Source organism: Antechinus flavipes, chromosome 3 (assembly GCF_016432865.1).
Source record: "Antechinus flavipes isolate AdamAnt ecotype Samford, QLD, Australia chromosome 3, AdamAnt_v2, whole genome shotgun sequence".
Classification (NCBI taxonomy): Eukaryota; Metazoa; Chordata; class Mammalia; order Dasyuromorphia; family Dasyuridae; genus Antechinus; species Antechinus flavipes.
Window position 1 is genome coordinate 464,693,382 of NC_067400.1, and position 21,078 is coordinate 464,714,459.

The 21,078-nt window shown below is 34.6% G+C and overlaps 1 protein-coding gene across 4 annotated transcripts in view; it reads left to right on the top strand.

Annotated features, from left to right (window-relative positions):
- The window catches only part of ZDHHC20 (zinc finger DHHC-type palmitoyltransferase 20), a 111,258-nt gene extending 90,655 nt beyond the window's left edge, over positions 1-20,603 (top strand). For 2 of the 4 annotated variants that reach the window (XM_051986579.1, XM_051986580.1), the window contains exons 8-14: positions 2,522-2,557; positions 4,254-4,386; positions 5,720-5,846; positions 7,309-7,395; positions 13,922-14,013; positions 15,407-15,476; positions 17,248-20,603. In XM_051986579.1, the coding sequence (XP_051842539.1) occupies positions 2,522-2,557; positions 4,254-4,386; positions 5,720-5,846; positions 7,309-7,395; positions 13,922-14,013; positions 15,407-15,444 (513 nt within the window). In that variant the 3' untranslated portion in view covers positions 15,445-15,476; positions 17,248-20,603. The remainder of the gene's footprint in view (positions 1-2,521; positions 2,558-4,253; positions 4,387-5,719; positions 5,847-7,308; positions 7,396-13,921; positions 14,014-15,406; positions 15,477-17,247) is intronic. The other 2 variants (XM_051986581.1, XM_051986582.1) reach the window with 1 other exon arrangement.
- The last annotated feature ends 475 nt before the right edge of the window (positions 20,604-21,078 follow it).

Here is a 21,078-nt window from a genome sequence, read left to right on the forward strand (position 1 = left end):
ACACTTTTCCCTCTGTCTTCACTTGGTAATCTCATCAGCTGGTGGTGCAGTGGATAGATAATCCACTGGACCTAGAATAGGGAAACTGTAGGGAGTTCAAATCTAGCTTCAGATCCTTTCTATCTGTGTGATCCCAGGAAAGTCATTTAACTTTTGTTAATGTCCTCCTCAACTGCTAAATAAAAATAATAATAGCATCTGCCTCACAGGGTTGTTGCAAGGATTAAATGAGATCATATTTGTGAAAATCACATAGTAAATGCTAGTTTATAAATGTTTATTTTCTTTTCACTTCCCCTTCAGCTTCTGTGAATTTAATGATGATTTTTATGCTAATGATTCTCAAACCTGTCATATCTTAAGTTCTCTGTTGACCTCCATTCTCACACATCCCACCGCCTTTCAGACATCTCAAATTTGAATGTCCAGGAGACATCTTAAACTCAAAATGTCCAAAACAGAATTCATTGTTTTCTCTCCTAGACCCTCCTTTGACTTCATATTTTCCCATTACTTTCAAGAATACCATCATTCTCCCAGTCTTCTTTGATTCCTCTTACCACCACTTCCCCCATATCTAATTTGTTACCCAGGGCTGTGAATTTTACCTCTGCAGCATCTTTCAGGGACACCCCTTCTTAGATGTGGGTCCATATCATGCCTGAATTACTGCTATAGCCTGCTAGTGGTCTGCCTGTTTTAAAACTCTCCTCCACTCCTTGTCTGAGTGTGTCACCCCTGCTCCTCCATACTCAATAAATCCCAATGGTTCCTTATCATCTTCAGAAGTGGCAAAGAGCTTTAGAGGTCAAAATAAAAGACAAGGAAACTGAGAAGGATTTCAAGAAATAGACTTATTTAGCTAGATAAGACCTTAGAAATTAATGTAATCCCACATCATATTTTGGGGGAGTTAGGTGGCAGAGGGGCTAGGTCTGAAATCTAGAAAACATGGTTTTAGACATTTGCTAGCTATGTGACTCTGGGAAGATCACACTGTATTACTTCAGTTTCTTCATCTGTCAATGAGTTGGAAAAATAAATGACAAACTACCTCAATGTCTTTGCCAAGAAAACCCTAAATGGAGTCTCAAAAAAAATCATATACAACTGAGTAACAGCAGCAGCAAAACAACTCCATATTTACAGATGAAAAATTGATGGATAAGACAGTGAAATGATTTGCCCAGATAAGGGAATCTTTTTTAGCACCAGACCTAGAATAGGCTAATCTGGAGTGAAAAAACTTAAGACAGTCAAAACCTGAGTCCTGTACCAATTCACTTTCTAGCCCAAGCCAAAAGAAACGAGATCTTTTGGGAGCACATGTGGATTCTTTCTTTCTTACGTGGTGAAAGATTTGAGCTGATACAGATTGTGCAGTTTTGTCCTTTGGATTTAAACTCTAAAGTTGCCTTTGTTTTCTGCCCTTTGCTTTACCTAGTTCAAATGAAACTACAGGTCATTGAAAGCAGTGATGTTAGGTGGTTATAAGTGATTAGCATTTCATGCCCCATGACCTGGAGGACTAAATTGCCACATAACCCATAGCATCTTGCTCTCTCTCTGGTACCTACACAAAATCCTACTGTGATGCTTCTGTGTGTGAAAGGAGCCATTGGTCTTTGTAGCACATCCTGGCAAAAAAGTCCCTGTTCCTACCACACTAAAATGCAAATTGTTTAATAGCTTCAAATTAAGAAAGTAGAAAATTATGTATACATGTTAGAAAGATTATCACCAAAAATATAGCAGTATGTAAGTGATCTGTGATTTTGTTGACTTGAGAACTCTCCTTTCCAGAATAGTTAACAGCCATTTATGACATTCTGACTTAGGGAGTTACTGGAGACTCAAAAATAAAGCTGCTTTGCCCATGATCAAAGAGCTCTTAAGGGTCACAGTTGGGATTTGAAACTTCCTGATTTCCAATTTCTTTCTTTCTGAAACCAAGTCCAATGCTTCAGTGCTATAGTGTCATCAAAAATACCTTAAAATATTAAAAGTTTTGGCATTTAAAGAAGCATTTCTCATATTCTTAGAAATTGATTTAAACCATTTCACTTCCCAATGATACCCGATAAAACATCTCTGTAACTGTCATCCAGTAATATTACTGAAGACTTATTTGTTCAGAGTTAGACTGGTCAAGGAAGTGCTGGAGATTGCTAGCCCTTTCTTCTTGTCTCTAATTTTTTTGTAAACAATCATTAGAATAAACATATTGCTCTAATTTAGAAAACTATTTATATTTAATATATTGGACTTACAAATTTAAGACTTTTTCTTATGTATCTTCATTTTTAAGAATCAAGTAAATAGCCTTTAAAGAGTCCTAGGAATATGTTCCTGTATTTGAAGATGGCAGTATACTCACATGGAATCTTGTCTATTTTTCTTTTTTCTGGAGGATAAAGGGTAATCTAGTAATCCTTAAATATAAACCAGTCTTTAAATTAATGTTTTCAGGTATTTTTTAATTGATAATGGTATCTTAATATATTATCTTTATTTGTACAAGCTTTGCCGCAGGAAATCTGCAGAGAATTGTCCAAAGGTAAAATGCATTGTTGATGTAATTTATAAGTTGATCTTATTAATTTTCAGGATTTCTTTTTGTAGCATTGATTATGCTGTAGTATTATTTGTCTTAAACAATGTAAGTCTTATGTATAGATGGTAAATAGGTAGCTGCCTAATTTGTAAAATTTGAGGGGTACCCCTGAGAGACTTAAGTTAAAAAATAACTTCCTTGTAAGTTTTCCTTCTGAGTCTTCCATTTTATTAATATTTAAATTTTCCTTAAAATGTAACCACATTCATCCATTTTCATTCACTAATAGCTTAGTTATTAGATTTTACAATCAATTCAAAGTGCCGAAGAAGTTAATTGTAGGTATTGAAAAGCCTAAAGTTGTCCCATGAAGACAGAATAGTGGGGATGCTTGCTAGACAGGGGACGGCATTAAGTCAGTACAGATTGCCAAAGGGGAGAAAGGAGTGCAAAGAAAAACTTCATGGTTTTGCTAAGCGCAGGTACTAGTTAGCAGCATATATGTAATTTTGACATTATCTTTAAAAAATAACTATTTCATATTTGATATTGATTTGTGTCAATTTTGTTGAAGGAATTTGATTCTATATCATTTTATCATAGATTTTTTTCTGTAATTGATTCTATTTTTTCCCCATTCTGTGTCATGGCTCAAGCACTATTTTCTTGTTAATGCCTGTGAGCTAAGTTTAGAAATTCAGTTCTACTAATCACCATTCTATTTTTGCCTCAAGGAAATCTGTTATCCTGATTCAGGTGGATACCAGGGAGTTTGGTCCATTATCTCTAAACTTTCAGATAGACACCAACAGTGAATATTTCTTAGTCACAGGAGTCACAGGAGTCCCTCTGAGTTAGTAAGAAAAACTTGTTATTCCTCTACTTTTGGCTTCTGAGAAAATAGCAAGATATCTGACATTTAAGTCCCCCTTAGCTGACTCTAAGAGATACATTGCCCCTGATCTGTTTTTATACCATTAATAGTGAAACATCATCTCCAAAATGCAGATGGATCCTAAAGTCAGTCAACCAGTCCTCTCTGACAGAAATGGTTACTTACTGGCCCCACATGGTACTAGCCTGCTCTTCTTAATATAATCAGTAATGTAGTCCTTAGCTCATCCTGTAACCAGTTATCTTCCCCATCTACCCAACTCTTTGTCCCCCCGAACTATATTAAAGATATTGAGCCCTATCTTGGAGTCTTTGGCTGTCCAGAGAGGCCATTGACCCAATTTTTTGGTTACTGCTAGCCTAACTAATAAATTGGTCATGTTCAGATAATTCTCTTTCAGTTTACTTATTTTCAAATATGACACTATAAATTATTGAATTCTTCCTTTTGGACAAGAGGATGCTTTTTGTTGTTTTTGTTATCATTGTTCATTGATAAAGCTGAAAAGCTGTGAAAGTAATTTTAAATAACTGATCCATAGTGGTATGAGATTGTGAACCCTCTTCAATAGGTTGGTGATTAGATTTAACTCATCTCCTTTTGTGTGTTTCCTGCATTTAGAGTATCTTATTCATATGTGTTATCTTTTTTATCTGAAAAATTTGTTGACATATTTAAGTCTCTAGGAAGATTTTACCAGAGAATGGTAGACATCCAAATCAAAAAATAAATAAAGGTGTAAATGGAAACGTTTGAAAAGATCAGCTGTGCTCTGAATTAATTTTTTTTTCTTTCTTTTCTCAGACCAACCTAAGAAACACACGTGCACAATTCCATGTCCTTTTTCTTTTCTTTGTGGCTACTATGTTTTTCATTAGTATCCTGTCACTTTTTTGCTACCACCTCTGGTTGGTTGGAAAAAACAGAACAACAATAGGTCAGTTGATTTAAATAAAACCACTACCTGTCCAGGTAAATGTCTGTTATACATTTTGTGGTGAAGAGATATTCACAATAGAATCATAAAAAAAAGTCAGTAAAATTTCCAGATATTTGGTTTATGCAGAACCATCTAATTTATGAACTAGATGGTGGGATTGGAATTATGCATACTAAGCTAAAGACAAATGTGTGTTAATTAATATTAGAGCTGATTTTCTTTGAAACAGGTTAAGAAAAGGAAATTCCATGATTTTTTATAAAAAGGATAAAAATTTTTTCCCCCATTAAAATTTGGAAACCTGACCATTAGAAATAACAACATTTTTAGTTGGGCATTTTCTAATCACTTGTCTTGAATAGTATATTTTTCTAATTTGAAAAAATTGGAGAAAGTTAAACATATTTCTGAATGAGACTTCCAGATCTACTTTTAGAAGGCATTTCCCAAAGAAGTGGGGTTGAAAGACAGGGGAAAAAAATGTTAACAGTAGAGGGAAAAAATTAACAACTTAATGAGCTCTTTGGGAAAATGTTTTTACCTGGTGTGAAATAGGTTAGTGTCTAATGTTTGAAATTGGTTGGCCTTTATTATGAATTTTTAGAATGATCTTTATATTACCTGCCTTACCTGATAGCTAGGAGGAATGCTTTGTAAACCTTTAAAAATTCTTTAAATATTACTTGCTATCACTAATACTACTATTACTTTTAGTTCAGTTAAACAAGCAAATTTGCATGGTCTATGAATCTAAAACCTAAAAAGAAAAAAAAGTTTCACGTAAATGAGAATTTTAGTACAATCTGAAAATATAAACCATAGCAGAAGTATGCATGTAGAATGCTTTATAAGCCTACTGTACTTTAGTCAATCTAGGATCTCATCATTATGGGGACTCCCTTCAGTGGTATAGATGACAACTCATTCATGCCTCTTCATCCTTTTTGATTCTACTACATGTCTTACACAGAGATTATCTGTGTAAATGTACAAATCTATAACCCATATCTTTATCTCTTGTGGTATTATAGAAGTATGAGCTATTCTACTGTTTCTGCTTACATAGATAACTGTTATGTGTTGTGATGGACAGTCCTAAGATACATTTTTTCATTAAAAAAAATTATTCCATACCCAATTGTATTTTTAATCTATCCATTATGTGTGTGTGTATGTTTAAATAAAGATTAGAGATCTCTTCCCAACAATATGCTTGATCCAAAATAGTTTTCTTCTACCATAGTATGGGATGTAACAGAGGAAAATGTTTTGTTAATCTCCTTACAGACAAACAATATATTGTTTAGTTTCTTGATTTTATTTTTAACAGAGGCATTCCGTGCACCTGTATTTCTAAATGGACCTGACAAAAATGGTTTCTCTCTTGGGTGGAGTAAAAATTGGAGACAAGTATTTGGAGATGAAAAAAAATACTGGTTATTTCCCATCTTTACAAGGTAAGTTACTCAGCCTGAACTCGGGTCACCAAAGTGGTAGATTTTGATGAAATTCATTATCTTATTTGCTGAAGCATTATGACAAATGGGCCTTTGGAACATAGGATGGAGAGGAGGGAAGTAAATATGTTTCCTGCATTAAAATATTTAATACACATAACTTTTCTATTGTCTGTTGTTTTTCATCTTGTAAGCCCCTGCAAAGACAGAATACTAAGAATTTATTCTAATTTTGAAAGTAAATTGAAATATCAAATAATATTGGAGATTGTACTTAGGCAGTGTAGCATAATGGCAATAGCATTAGAAATTCTGAGTTTAAATCCTAATGCTGCTGCTTACTGACTCTGACAAGTCATTTAATTTTTATGAGCCTTTGTTCTTTGTTCTCCAAAATGAAGGCTAGTAAGCCCATGGTCTTCATTGGTTCCTCCTAACCTAATACATTGATCATGCTCAGATTATTGTCTTTCAGTGAACCTTAATTTTCAAACATAAAATATCTCTAATAAAAGTCTGATGTAAAAAAACTAAGAAATTGCTGCCAGGGTATAAAACTAAGTGCTATTCTTTCACAGTACACGGTTATCAAACGATATGAACAGTTTAAAAAAAAAAATGTAAAGATCAACAATACTAAATGAATGAAAAAAAATGGTCAACATCATTCAGAAGAGAAATTAAGGGGCAGCTTAGTGGATAGAGTATCAGCCTAGAATCAAAAGAACTTGAGTTCAAATCCAGTGTCAGACACTTAACACTTCCTAACTATATGAGCCTGGGCATGTCACTTAGCCCCACTTGCCTTGAGAGAGAGAAAGAGAGAAATTAAACAACATATTATTCTGATTTGATCTACACAATAACCTTTTGAGGTAATTTCTATTATTATCCTCATTTTAGACTTACCATGAGTCATGCAGTATCTTAGGCAAGATTCAAACATGGTTTTTCCTGATTTGAAATAAATTACAGTACCTTTTAAAAATAAATTTTATTAATGTCTTTTTTTTTACATTACCATATTTTTTCCCATTATTCCTTTTACTACTTCTTTCCTCAGAGACTAACCAAATAACAAATAATATTTTTTAAAGAAAGGAAAGGAATATAACTGACCACTAAATCAAGAAAGTCCAAAAATATGTACAGCGTATCACCATCATTGACCTCTTATCTGAATAGAGGGATAGGATGATAGGTCTTTACATATATGTTCTTTTTTTCATTGTTAAAAAACTTTCCTTGTTAGTGATTTGGAGCATTCTTTTATATAATTGTTAATAGTTTACAATTATTTTGAAAGCTATTTGCTCATATCCTTTGGTCACTTACCTATTTAGGATTGACTTTTGGTCATTTTCTTTTTATTATTTATTTCAAAAGCAGGCAACAAGCCTTATTGCTTTAATTTAAGCAGTTTTGTAAAATTTAAAATAATCACATATTTTAAATCATGCAGTTTAGGTGATGGTGTTCATTTCCCAACTCGCCTCATGATGGATAAGGAACATGTTACTGGCACAAATCATCATGAACACACCAGAAGGTAAGTGAGCCTTCCATCTTTTTTGTATAATGGGTTGTCTTTCATTTGTAGAACATTCAATTCTGTAAATTAAGATGGTAGCAATGTGCATACATTAAAGTCAGCTGATTGGCATAGTTGAGGAAAGAGTTCTAGTTGACTTAAATTTTCCTGTTAACTGTGTTTCACCATTTATGTACAGAGTGTACAGCCTTGCACAGATGGTCAAGAATGGTGCTCAAGAACTCTTTCAGGTATTCATGATTGTACTAGTTAATCTTTTATTTATGTATCAATATGTAGCATTTTATTAAACTCAGATCTTAATTCTGTTAAATCACCCACAATAGTTTCATCAACATTCTTCATAAAAAAATACAAAGTTTAACCAAACATAATAAATCAAGGGATACAGCAAAGTATAGAGGATAAAGGAATCAAGAAGATATGAATTGAGTCCTACCTCTGACTCTTGACACACACTAAAGCACGTCACTTAACCTCCTAAATGTCCCAGTCAACTTCAAAATTGCAGAGCAATTTCATTCTACTCTTGTAGAAGGAATTTCCTCACTGTAAGTTTCCCTCACAATTGTGTCTCTTCAGCAAGGATATACTCCATCTACGCTTGGTCCAGTACAACTCTTTTTCCCATCTTTGTTCTCTTTGGAGCCATTTCTACCTCCGTGTAAGCACACCTGATACTGTGACCTTAGGGTTAAAGTGTCAAGTGTGCTGATCCCTTCTTGATGGCAAACACAATTTGTTAGATTATCTGCTTTTAGAATATAAGTGCCTTGAAGATGACAGTTGTTTCTTTTCTTTGCTTCCCCAGAATTTAACACAGATCCTCACACATTTTAAGTGTTTAATAAATATTTGCTAGTCATCTGTATATCATTTTGCATTTTTCTTCTTTTTTTTTTTTCTTCTCATTTTCATGTTTAGATGGTGATATAACTACTTAGTTGGTTCTCTGGGCAAGCTTTCTCTAAACTGGCTTTATCTACCTTCTGCTTCATAAGATAGTACAGCTCATGATTGCCCATAACCTTTTTTCTTTCTTTCTTCTTTTTTTTTTTTTTCTGAAAATTTTTCAAAATGAGTTTCAGTTCTAAACTAGTGTTGATTTTGTTTACCATCTCTCTTTGCTTGGCAAGTATTGCAAATGTTTGCTGACTAAAGAACTCTGAGTTATTTTGATCTTAATCTTATGGCAGACCATTTGTAACCATTAGAATTCTGTATAAAATTATTGTAGTCTATGTCAGTAATGTTTCTGATGTCCATTTCCTATTTATTAGAACTTAGCTTAAGTAGTTGAGGAATGGATTGTTTCCATTGAATACTTTTATTATTATTAATCTTGCTTTTTACCAATTTTTATCTTTGTCTTATAAGTTGGTAGTCAGAGCTTGCAGAAGCAGCTAATCTAAAAATAACTCCTATATGTCAATAGTATCTAAGTGTTTCATATCTGTTAAAATATCTTCTTTTCCTTTTTTCCTTTTTTATTTTTACTTTTTTTTTTTTTTTCTGTTTTATTTGTTTCTGGCATTTACCACAATTTTTTTTCCACACATACTGTGCCCATTATATAAACATGTGAGGCTTCTGTGTAATCTCTTAAGTATTTGGCCTCATTTTTTCATGAACCACACTTTCCTTTATATTCCTTCTTATCTTGGCTTTGAAGTCACCAGTGCTACTAGTTGTTGATAGAATTTGGAGAAATCTTAATTTTTTCATAGTTTTTCCCTACCTCTTTATCTTAGGCAAAAGGTATTGGTGAATAAAGTACAATTATTTTCTTAATCGTCTTTATTGCAAAAATCAGTACTGTAATATGAGATGACCAACTGTTTTTTTTACAAATTATGTCCTCTCTGCCTCTCGTAGGAGTATCTAGAGCTCATCCTTCCACTTAATAACAGCTGCTTTCCTTTGGATTCTTTGAGAACAAGAATGTCAAGATTGTTTTGGTTTAGCATCTCCAGCAATATTTTTTCATTAGTCCCTGGTCAAGGATCTCAGATTTCCGTTTAATTTTCAAATTAAAGTTTATTGACTACAGTCTAACAACCATGACTCTTACCACCCTTTTCCACTACATGGTCACATCGTTACAAAACAAAAGGGGCCATAAAAATTGAGAACCAATTTCAATTTTTTTTCCTTGTTTCATTTTGTTGCTCTTCAGTGTGGTGCAATGGAAAAGACTACTAACCTTACAGTCAGAAGATCTGAGTTCACATTCTGATCCATGTGTACCTTTAGATAAGCCATCTAACTTCTCTGGGTCTCAGATCCTCATCAGTGCAGTAGGAGGGTGGGATTACATGACTCTTGAGACCCTGCTAGCTCTAAATGTCTAAGTCTGTGGTCCTATGTTTTGACATGACCAAAAAGCAAATCACCAAGTTGCTAGTTTTCTGGTAATGTTTTTTTTTTTTTTTTTTTTTACTAGACTAGACTAGGTTCAGGAACACAGACAGTTAGATAGAACCTAACCACAACTTACATTGAAATGATGTAGCTTTTTTTTTTTTAAATAGCTTTTTATTTATAAGACATATGCATGGGTAATTTTTCAGCATTGACCCTTGCAAAATCTTCTGTTCCAACTTTTCCCTTCCTTTCCCCCACCCTATGCTATCTACTCTCCTATATGGCAGGTAGACCAATACATGTTAAATATGATAAAGTATATGTTAAATACAAAATATGTATACATATCCATATAGTTATTTTGCTGCACAAGAAAAATTGGACTTAGAAATAAGGTAAAATTAACCTGAAAAGGAAATCAAAAATGCAAGTGGACAAAAATAGAGGGAGTACAAATGCTATGTTGTGGTTCACATTCATTTCCCAGCGTTCTTTTGCTGGGTGTAACTGGTTCAATTCATTACTGCTCTATCGGAACTGATTTGGTTCATCTCATTGTTGAAGAGGGCCACGTCCATCAAAATTGATGATCATATAGTATTGTTGTTGAAGTATATAATGATCTTCTGGTCTGCTCATTTCACTCAGCATCAGTTCATGTAAGTCTCTCCAGGCCTCTCTGTATTCATCCTGCTGGTCATTTCTTACTGAATAATATTTCATAACATTCATATACCCCAATTTATTCAGCCATTCTCCACTTTGATGGGCATCCAAAATTATATAGCTTTTGAAATCATAGGAAGTTAATGGTAGGATCAAAACTGGTCTTGGACCACCTGGTTAAGTAACTTGCCCAAGATCACACAACTAGTAAGTACTGAACTCTCCCAAGTTCAGCATTCTTTCCACAGTACGCTGGAACCTCTGTTCCTTTAAATCCTGGAATAAAGACAGAATTTTATTTAAATGTAATTCAGATTATGAATGATCCTAAATAATATACACCACCTATACCACTAATGTGCCTCACAAGACATCATAAATAGCTCTCACAACACAACACCTTATTTGTGCTACAGGTAGGGTATAGTTGCTACCCACATTGTATTAGAGTTCTCCCACCTTTCCTAGGCACAAGAGACATTCCACCTACTTTTCTCTGGGTTTGGTTTATTTATTTGTAAGTACCTCTCATTGCAGCAGTTCAGAGTTAGGCCACCACCACAGTTATTTATATTCAAACTTGGCATTTAGGGAAATTTAGGAAATTCATTTCCTCTGCTTTCATGCTCCTTTTCAGTCTGTTTTTTAACTGTACAATCACAAGCAACCTATGAGAAAATGTATCCACATAGTGTCTGACATTTACACAATTATCCACTCACAAGAATGACACCAATAAAAATAACAGTTTACTTAATTAATGTATCAAGTGAACAGGCATTTTGTTAAGTACTTACTATATATCAAGTGTTGTGCTAAGCAGTAGGGATACAGATTTAGCAAAAGAAAGGTTTCCTTGCCCTCTAAGAGTTTACTTTCTACTGAGGGAAGACTGCACATAAAAAGGAATTGAAAAGAGAGAGAGCTTGTAGGGGAGAGAGAGAGGGAAAGTACCCATGTAGGCAGCAGCTTGAGAATAAAGGAAAATTGGTTTGAGTCCCTCCTCAAAACGAAAGCTCCAGGAGAATTGTACCAGTGGTAGAATGGGGCCATGGGGCAGAGGGAGAAGGGGAAGAAAGCAGCTAAATTATGATTACATGCTAGAAAGTGAACAACTACTATGTGAAAACAAATGCAGAAATAATAAAGTAAATCATACTCTTCCACCAGTGTACTTAATAAATATGATGAAGAATTGACATCCTTTATAAGAATCTATCATGGAAATACAGAAGGGAAGAAAGCTCTTGTATTTAAGATACAGGGCTCCACATTTCGGGACTGCTACTGGTCCATTCAAGAACATCCGAACCACAGGAAATTGCTTCTCTGCTCACTGCTTGGTGGTTGTTTATTCTTATCACTCTTTAGTGGGGAAAATTTTCCTCTCTTCTCTATTCTCTATTCAGACAAATCTTTATAAGCTTTACAAGTTAGTCATCTCACTTAAAAGAGTTTAGAAAGTGTGAGCTTTTGGGGTATATAGCAGTTCTCTTAAGCCAAGAGTGTTCTAAGCTTATCCAGCTATTGAGCCCAGATTTTCATACTCAACTAAGCCTCGTCAGATAGTAGGAGAGGCACCAGGATACTTTCCTATTCCAAAAATGCCTAAAAAGCATCTCCATCTGCCTCTGGCCATGATCTTATCAAAGAGGTTGTTTCTTCTAATATTGCAGACAGGACCTATTCTTACCTGCTTGACCTATCTATCAGTCAACAATTATTTATTTTGTGCTTACTTGGCACTGAGCTAAATACTAAGAATACAAAATACAGTAACAAAGTCACTGCTATCAAGGAGCTTTATGTTCTAATGAGGAAAACAAAACATAAAAGGGAACTGAAGAAGGGATGAATAGGATACGTAGGCTGGGAACATAATACAGGAATTCATAGTGTAGCCTGGTGAAAATTAAAGAAATTGTCCTCCTTAACTGCAATTTCTAGAGGAGCCATCCAATCAGAGGGAGAGGCCATAGGGGCTGAAAAATATTTCTGAGGTATGAGTTCTAGGATTTAAGTGATCTTCCAAAATGAATAACTTTTTAGGGCATAATGTAAAAGTCCAGATTACAGCCAGGTGAGAAATAAAGATGACCTTATGTAACATGTGTCCGTGTTGTCCCAGAAAACAGGTCCAGTGGTTGCACCCAGAATGCAGGAAATCTTCACTTTCTTATAACATTTTGAGAATTGCAGTGAAACATATGTGTTATCTATCATTTATTGCCTACTATGCCCACGTTACTAGCCCATTTTTAAAATTATATTTTTATAATTTCTTCCTTTATTTTTAATTTGTAGTTTTTTACTTGTTATGTTCAATCTGCAGTCACCCATTTATCTTAATGATAATTTTTTAAAAATTCTTTGGGGAATGTAGTATTCCACGATCTATCTACATCCATATAACAATGGTGGCAGAATATTGGTATTAAAATGATTAAAATTGGTATTAAGATTAAATTTTCTTGAAGTTTGGGGTCCTTAAATAAGTTTGCAATTTCTCAAAGGCCACACAACTGCTTTCCTCCTCTTCTTTAATTCTAGGCCCAATTCATTGTCTGTTTATAACCATCTATGGAAAGCATTGGTATCTGTGCAAATGATCTCTGCAAGTAGTCTATCTAATTGTGTATTATAATCTGGATAATCCAAGGAAAAGGCCTACTTCGGCTAGTTTGTTTTCATGGTTAGCTTAAATTCTTTTGAGTGGTAATGGCTCTTGTCCAAAAGATTAAAAGAAGCTAAAGAAAAATCACTTTGCGGACCAGACCTACTACAAATATATCTTACATTATTTCAACTGGATCTTCATTGTTGCAAGACAATCCTTTTACACTTCTCTAATGAATCACTATTCCACTCACGATAGTAGCTTTTCCAAAACCTTTTCTTCCTTTTTCATATCTCCCATTACTTTTCCTCCCCCATCTTTTGAAATCTGAACCTTTCCTCATATTTTATAGAAAAATTTGAAACTGTTCACTAAGAGCTCCCTCTTTTGCCCCCCCTTATTTCACTCAGATGCCTTTTGCCACTATCCCCTTTAGCCCTGTCTCACATGATAAAGTTGTCCCTCCCTGCTATGTTGTATAATGTATTCATGAATCAAAAGCAGAAGGTAGGTTAGTGAAGAAGTTTTAAAAAACATTTGCAATCTGATTTAGTGGCTCACCCTCACCCCCTATTCCATCAAGTGTCTACCCATTAGATTGTAAGCTCCTTGAGGGCAGGGACTGTCTTTTACTTCTTTTGTATTCCCAATCTTGTGTCTGGTACATAGTTGATGCTTAATAAATGTTTGTTGATTGACTGGCTACTTTATTATCATAGGATTAGATAAGAGGAGTAACACAAGTGGGAACAGGACATCTGATAGTGATAGCAGGTGTTCCCAATTCTAGACAGATATTCTGAATTGCCATCAAATTCATGAAGTCCTGTTGGTGAATCTTAAATGATTAAATACATCGTTTGTTATTCTTTTCAGTTCTGGATCCACTCAAAATTTTCCTGTTGGACCACTTAGTGAATCAAAAAATTTCCTGTTGGCCACTGGATCAGAACAAGATGTCAGTTCAGGTAATATATATTTATTATATTCGCTTTTAAAAATAGGTGTCCTTCAGTGCAGATTTAAGCTTAAACTCTTTCTCTTTTGATTTTATATTGTGTGTGTGTGTCGAGGGGTAGTTTCTTTAGATTAGGTGTAATTTAATAATCAGGTGTAATATAGGTAAAATACAGTAATTTCTATATGGCACAAAATTGATATTGTATGATGAGCTCTTATCATAAAATGAAATTGTTATTGAAAAGACTTGATTAGGTATGATGGCACAAATCTATAGTTCCTACTATTGGAGAGGTTGAGACCAGTAGATTCTATATAGGAATAATGGGAACTTTATAAAACTCAAGTTTTCCACATAAAGTCTAGTATGTACATGGTGAGCCTCTAGGAGCCAAAGGACACTAGCTGAAAGGTAAACCAGCCCTTCTTGGAAAAAAAAGGAATGGATTTTCAAGCTTCTGTGCCAATCAGAAGAGATCTATTTGATCTAAGAGTAGCAGCTATATTTCTAGCCTGGGCAAATAGGGAGAGAAAAGAGGACGGGAAAGGAAAGGAAAAACTAAAGTATTTGAAGCTGCTTTCCAAATTATTCTGTTTAATTTCTGTGTAAAATGGAGAATGGGGTCCAGCCTTTGGGTTCTCCACAATGAAGGCAGCAGGAAGAACTTACCATTGGAGGTAGGGGATGGAAATTGCAGAGGGATATACTGAGATGAACAAGCTGCAAAGTAGCAGACTATGCCAGATCAAAAAGGTTCCAGACTTGAGGAAAGTCATAGGGCAAGCCAGTAATAAAGGGGACATGATTTTGAAATCTGAAGAAAAGTTAGGAATAGGACCAGGGAGGGAAGAACCCTACAAAATGTAAGCTCTAAAGTGACAAAGGAAGAAGCCAGGGGCAACTTTAGAGATAAGTAGGTATTCCAGGTGAGGAAATCCCAGGTGCTGAGTAGAGTTTAGGATGGGCTTATGATTTAAATCCAGAGAAAGTCTGGAACAGGGTTGAGAGAAGAATGCTATGCAATGATTGTTTGGATGTCAGCCTCAGGTTATATCTATTTTCTTACTTAAATCCATATAAACTTGCCTTCTTTGTCAGTTTCATCTTTCCCACTACACCATTTGTTTATGGGAAAACATCACCATCCTATGAACTTGAATGGGCTAAGATGACAATATCCTGAAATACAGCTTGCATTTTCACAACTATTAGCAAAAGTGTGATTTCATTTCTTGACCTGTTTCTTATTTCTGGATATATCCATTTCTGGAAAGCTGAGAATGCTAGACCTTTGAATGCCATATAAACAGGGTATTTTTGTGTTTTTATTTTAAAGTCTGTTTTCTAGTTTCCAAATAGAATAACTTTGTGTGTGTGTGTGTGTGTCAATCTGCTTTTAGGGATGAAGAACCATGTTACAGTTTCAATAGAAAGTTGATGGTCTATTAACATTTGAATGAAAGAAGTAAGGTAAGATAAACATCAAGACAACTTTTTTATTATAGAAATGAAGTTATGTACACATTTCATAATCACAAAAATAGTTGATTTTTATATAATCGTAAAAAAAAGTTTGCTTATGTTACCAGTAGTCTAGCCTAAGCATTTGGCTGTGTTTTACAAACTCTTCATTGTTCCTTGCAGTTCAAGTCCTCAAAATTCGTTAATTGATTGGTTAATAAAACTCATAAGAATAATCTAGTTTTGTATAGAAAGAATTAAATTCTGTTAGAAAAATTCATTAACTATTTAACAAGTAATTTTTGCCATTTTTCATCTTAATCACAATTAGAAAAGAAACAAGAGCCATTTACTAAAGTAAATAAAAATGGTTAAGATTGATAAGAGATAACATTTAATATGGACAAGATAATAAGGTTCAAAGATGACTTACTCTATTCAGGAATATATATAAAGTATGCTGATCAACTGTCTCTCATGTTCTCAGAAGAAAAAAATTCTAGGAAATGCGTTTAAACTGCAGCCAAAAACATTTGTCAAAACATAAGTAGTAATATCTTGACAATGAAATTTGTTTAAGCACTAAACTGAATCCTGAGAGGTGTCCTCTCTCTCTCTCTCCCCCTCTCTTTCTCCCTTTCTCCTTCTCTCCCTCTCCCTCCCTCTCCCCCTCTCCCCTTCTCTCTCTCTCTCCCTTCCTCCCTCTCTCTCTCTCTCCTTCTCTCCCTCCCTCTCCCCCCCTCTCTCTCCCCTTCTCTCCCCTTCTTCCCTCTCTCTCCCTCTCCTTCCCTCCCTCCCTCCCTCCCTCTCCCTCTCTCTCTCTCCCTCCCTCCCTCTCCCTTTCTCTCTCTTCTTCTCCCTCCCTCTCTTCTTCTCTCTTCCTCCTTCCCTCCCTCCCTCCCTCTTTCTCCCTCTCTCTCTCCCTCCCTCCCTTTCTCTCTCCCTCTCTCTCCCTCCCTCCCTTCCTCCCTCTTTCTCCCTCTCTCTGTCCCTCCCTCCCTTTCCTCCCTCCCTCCCCCCTCTTTCTTTCCCTCCCTCTCTCTCTCTCCCCCTCCCTCCCTCCCTCTTTCTCTCTCTTCTTCTCCCTCCTTCTCTTCCTCTCTCTCCCTCCCTCCCTCCCTCTTTCTCCCTCTCTCTCTCCCTCCCTCCCCCCTCTTTCTTTCCCTCCCTCCTCTCTCTCCCTCTCCCTCCCCCTCTCTCCCCTTCTCTCCCTCCTCCCTCTCTCTCCCTCTCTCCTTCCTTCCCTCCCTCCCTCTCTCTCCCTCTCTCTTCTTCCCTCCCTCCCTCTTTCTCCCTCTCTTCCTCTCTCTCCTTCCCTCCCTCTCTTTCTCCCTCTCTCCCTCCCTCCCTCCCCCCTTTCTCCCTCTCTCTCTCTCCCTCTCTCCCTCCTCTCCCTCCCTCCCTCCCTCCCTCCTCTCTCCCTCTCTCTCCCTCCCTCTCTCCCTCCCTCTCTCACTCCCTCTCCCTCTCTCTCTCTCTCTCTCTTTCTCTCCTCCCTCCCTCCCTCTCTCCCTCTGCCTCTCTTTCTCCTTTCCTCCCTCCATAAACACACAAGTATGGCTAAGGAATAGAAGTCCCTATTTTTAAGAACAAGGTGATTTTTTTTTTTTAACATATGTGATTTGGGTTCTTAAGAAGCAGTGTGGTATAGTGGAAAGAGCACCAGATGGGAAGTCAGAAGACCTAGCTTCAGGTCCATCTTCAGAACCTGATTACTCATATTTTAATAAAATATAAAATAAAAATTTTAATCAAATACCAATCATTTGTTTTTTAATAGGTTTATGCAACATATTCTGCTTGAATTCTTTTTTATATTTTATTTGGAAGAACTGATCAGTGGAATGAAACGAATCAAATATTACATAAGATGTATGAAAATGGAGTCTCTGTACAGATAAGTTGATGCTCATAAACATTACTGCTGAGCAGGAAATAAGACAGATGCCTTAAGAACCTTAAATGTGTGTTTATGCAACACTGACTTATCCTGCTCCGAAAGTGACTTGACTTTTTAAAAAAATAATTACTTCATAAAATGCAATAGTATGTTTTATTACACCAGATGTTTAACTTAGTGTATAATTTCTCCTTTAAAGCATGAATAAACATCACAATTATCTTAACATACATATATAAAAATTGATACTCCAGGAAAAAAGCAAATAGAATTCTGATATAGGAAGTAGGGAAAAGGTTCAGGCAGCTTTATACATGGCTGAAATTCACTAGTAAGAATAGCATTCTTCTTGAAGATTTGTACTGTATAAGGAATACAATTACCCAGTATCTTGCTTTTTATACTGAGCATTTGCAAGTTTTTTAATAGTTTTATACTGTTATTTTTAACAAAGGCCTTTTTTATTGGTGGTTGTGAAGTACCACTCAGAAGGAATTGAAATACCTGACTACAATCATTAATTTTTGACAACACTCATAGATCATTGTCATATGCTATACAGAGTAGCATATGACTGGGCTTAATGGAAACCTGGCAGTTGGATGGAGCTAAAAAAAATTTTAGCCTCATTCAGCTTTATGGAAATATTAAGGGGATTTTGTACAAGGAGGGAAACTCTGAAGTACATTTGCTACATGAAGATTCTTATATCTTTTTAGTAATATGGGAACACAGTGGATAGAGGACCAAGGCCTATGACATTTCCCCAAATTTTTTTTTTTAGAATGTAGTACATTGAAAGTTTTGTTGTTTAAATTCCATTTAAATTAGAAAATTACAAATAGAAATTATTCTGTTCCATTAACAAAGTGGAAACTAGCCAATCTCAGGAAATAGAATCTAAATTATGTACTTCATTACCACTTCAACATAATATTCCCCATTTCTAAGTAATGAAATCTAGCTTTGTTCTTTGGATAACTTTTTGGAGGTGTTTCCTTTCAAATATAAGGAACATAGATTGTGGGTTCATCTTCTTTAACATATATTTATTAAATGGAAATAGCATGGTAATCCTTGCTATTTTCCAAAGTTTAGAATATCAGATAATTCCTCAGTCCTGAGGCAAAAAAGTACTCATTGTTTCTGGTAATGAGTTTTTAAAAGCTTAAACTTACTAATTTATTTAAACATAGATTTTACAAAGTTTTCTCACATATAACTCCCCCTCCAAAAAAAAAAAAAAAGTCAACTATATTTTTTGGCAAATGCTTCCAAAATTGCTTAACCAACTTAAATGTTATTTAATTCTATATTTTAGCATTACTACTGAACATTTTGGCCTTACTTTTTAGATGACTTATCTAATTTTTGAATTATTCAACTAATCAGCTTTCAAAATTATCTAATTTCCTGCAAACAAAAAGAATAAGCTTTAAAAATCCATTTTGTAAACTCTAGAGTATTACTAATTTATGTCCTGTTTATTTTTCAGTCTTACTAGGCTTTGCTCAAATTTGGATCATTCTAGAGATGAAAGGAACTTCATTACCAGACAAATGTACCAACTAGTTTAAACTAACAGCTTCTATTTTAGATATCTATAAATAGAGTAAATGTTAAAATGATTTGATTGTAATCAGAAATATTCTCTACTGGTGCTTCTGTCCATTGTTTGGCCTTTCATATTTAGATTTATCTTTGATCTGCATGTTTTTCATCATCCAACTTGTACAGGTACTTTTATGGTGCTTGGTATCTCTTTCAAATCCTTTTACTTTAATAGATACATTAAGCTTCATTCCCCCATCCCTTAATGTAAGCAAGCCTTGTATAGTTTGGTTTTTGACTTACCAGCATGTGTAATCTGATCTTAAGTATCTCAATTTTTTATCAACACATTAGCACCACTCTGGAGTAAAATTTAACTAAAGATGTGCCTGTTTCCTAATGATCCAGTACTGAAGAAATCAGGGACAGTGAAGTAGATTGGTTTAGGGAAGGCTGCTATATCTTTATTTGTTCTGGCATTAACTAATACTATAATCACTTTCAAGAAGACAAATTTTTCGAAATGATTATCTGTTTACAAACCAAAAGTATTTTTTCCCCTTTGATTAAGAGAATGAGAATTGAAGAAAATAAAATTGAAATTGAATTCTAAGTGATTTTTTTTTTCAGTTAACAAATGTATCTTAAATTTAACTAGATATTCAGCATCCTATCAGTATCACTACATGAAACCAAAGAGCAGCTGAACATGTTTACAAAAGTCCAGGTTTATCTTTGTGTAAGGGGTCTGCTTTTAATGTATTTTTACATATGTAGTGATCTTAGTTAACATAAATGATCATTGTCATCTTAAATCAAATATGCAACAACAGTTACTTGAATTTTGTTTCCACAAGGTAGCTGATTTTGACCATGTTTACAATATCACTTATTCAACACATTGAACATTTGTGATTTTTACACATTAATCTCTAAAGCAGACAAGTTAAGAGGTTAGTGTTAGGATTTCTAAATTGCTAGGACCTAAGAAATGATAGTGTCCTTCAGATTTCTACTGTTTACATTTTTGCCTAGGCCATAGAATCGAATGCTGTACATCAAAATACATGCAGAGCATATAACACATTCACTCCAATTCATGACATTTTAGCCAGAATAAGGACCATTATCCAATACTCCATTATGATTTTTAAACAATATGTAGAAATAAAATCTATGTTCCATGTCTATATTATGTATTTTTCAACCTGGATTCTAAATAAGTTTTTAAAGTCCATATTTTTCTAATGACTTCATCTTAAATCATTATGTTACATAAAAGAGGCAAAGTATTGTATTTAAATCTGTATGGATCAACAGAGCCATGAAATATGTCAAGTTTATATTTGTATATGATCGCAAATGACTGTTCCTACTTAAAAGGAAAATATGGCCACTTGTAATATTTTGAAATGTTTTTTTTTTCCTTAAATGCTTTTATATAAACAGATTTTAAATACATTTTGTTTTGGTGTCTTCATATTTTTACTTGTATCATAACTCATGTGTATAGTTTTCCACAAATGTAACAGTAGAACATTATTTATGTTGAATATTTACATTAAGCTTCTTCAGCTGTTTAGATAAATTAACATGAGGATAAAACGTTTTAAGTTCCTTTTTTTCTTCCAGAAACTATGTTTGATGTCTTTATTAAATAAAGATGAACTCCAGAAAATTAAAAATTTTAACATTGTCTTTGTCCAAAAGTCATATTTATCAAATACTTTAAAAGGAACCATGATTAGCATAGAGGATTTCCTCCATCAATGCATATCACAACCACGTAATTATGTTTCTATTGTATGAAGGTTTCAGTAATTGAAAAAATTCATCATCAAGAGACTAACCTATGATGAATCTCTCATAATTTAATGAGATAACAAGAATACTGTCCATCAGAGAACCCATGTTCAAAATCTTGCCAGTGTTTATTTGCCAGAGCTTGTACTCCTTGTTTAGGGCTTTCACCAAACAATGTAAACTAAATATTTTTTAAATTTTGCATATTCATGATTTTGATCAACTTGAAAATAGGGTAAATTCATTTCCACAGACATTGAGTTTAAGTGCAAGGCACTGATACACTTTTGGAGGGTACAAAGATAGATACAACTCTGTAGGCTTAATGCTTACAATTTAATGGAGGAAAGACATCAA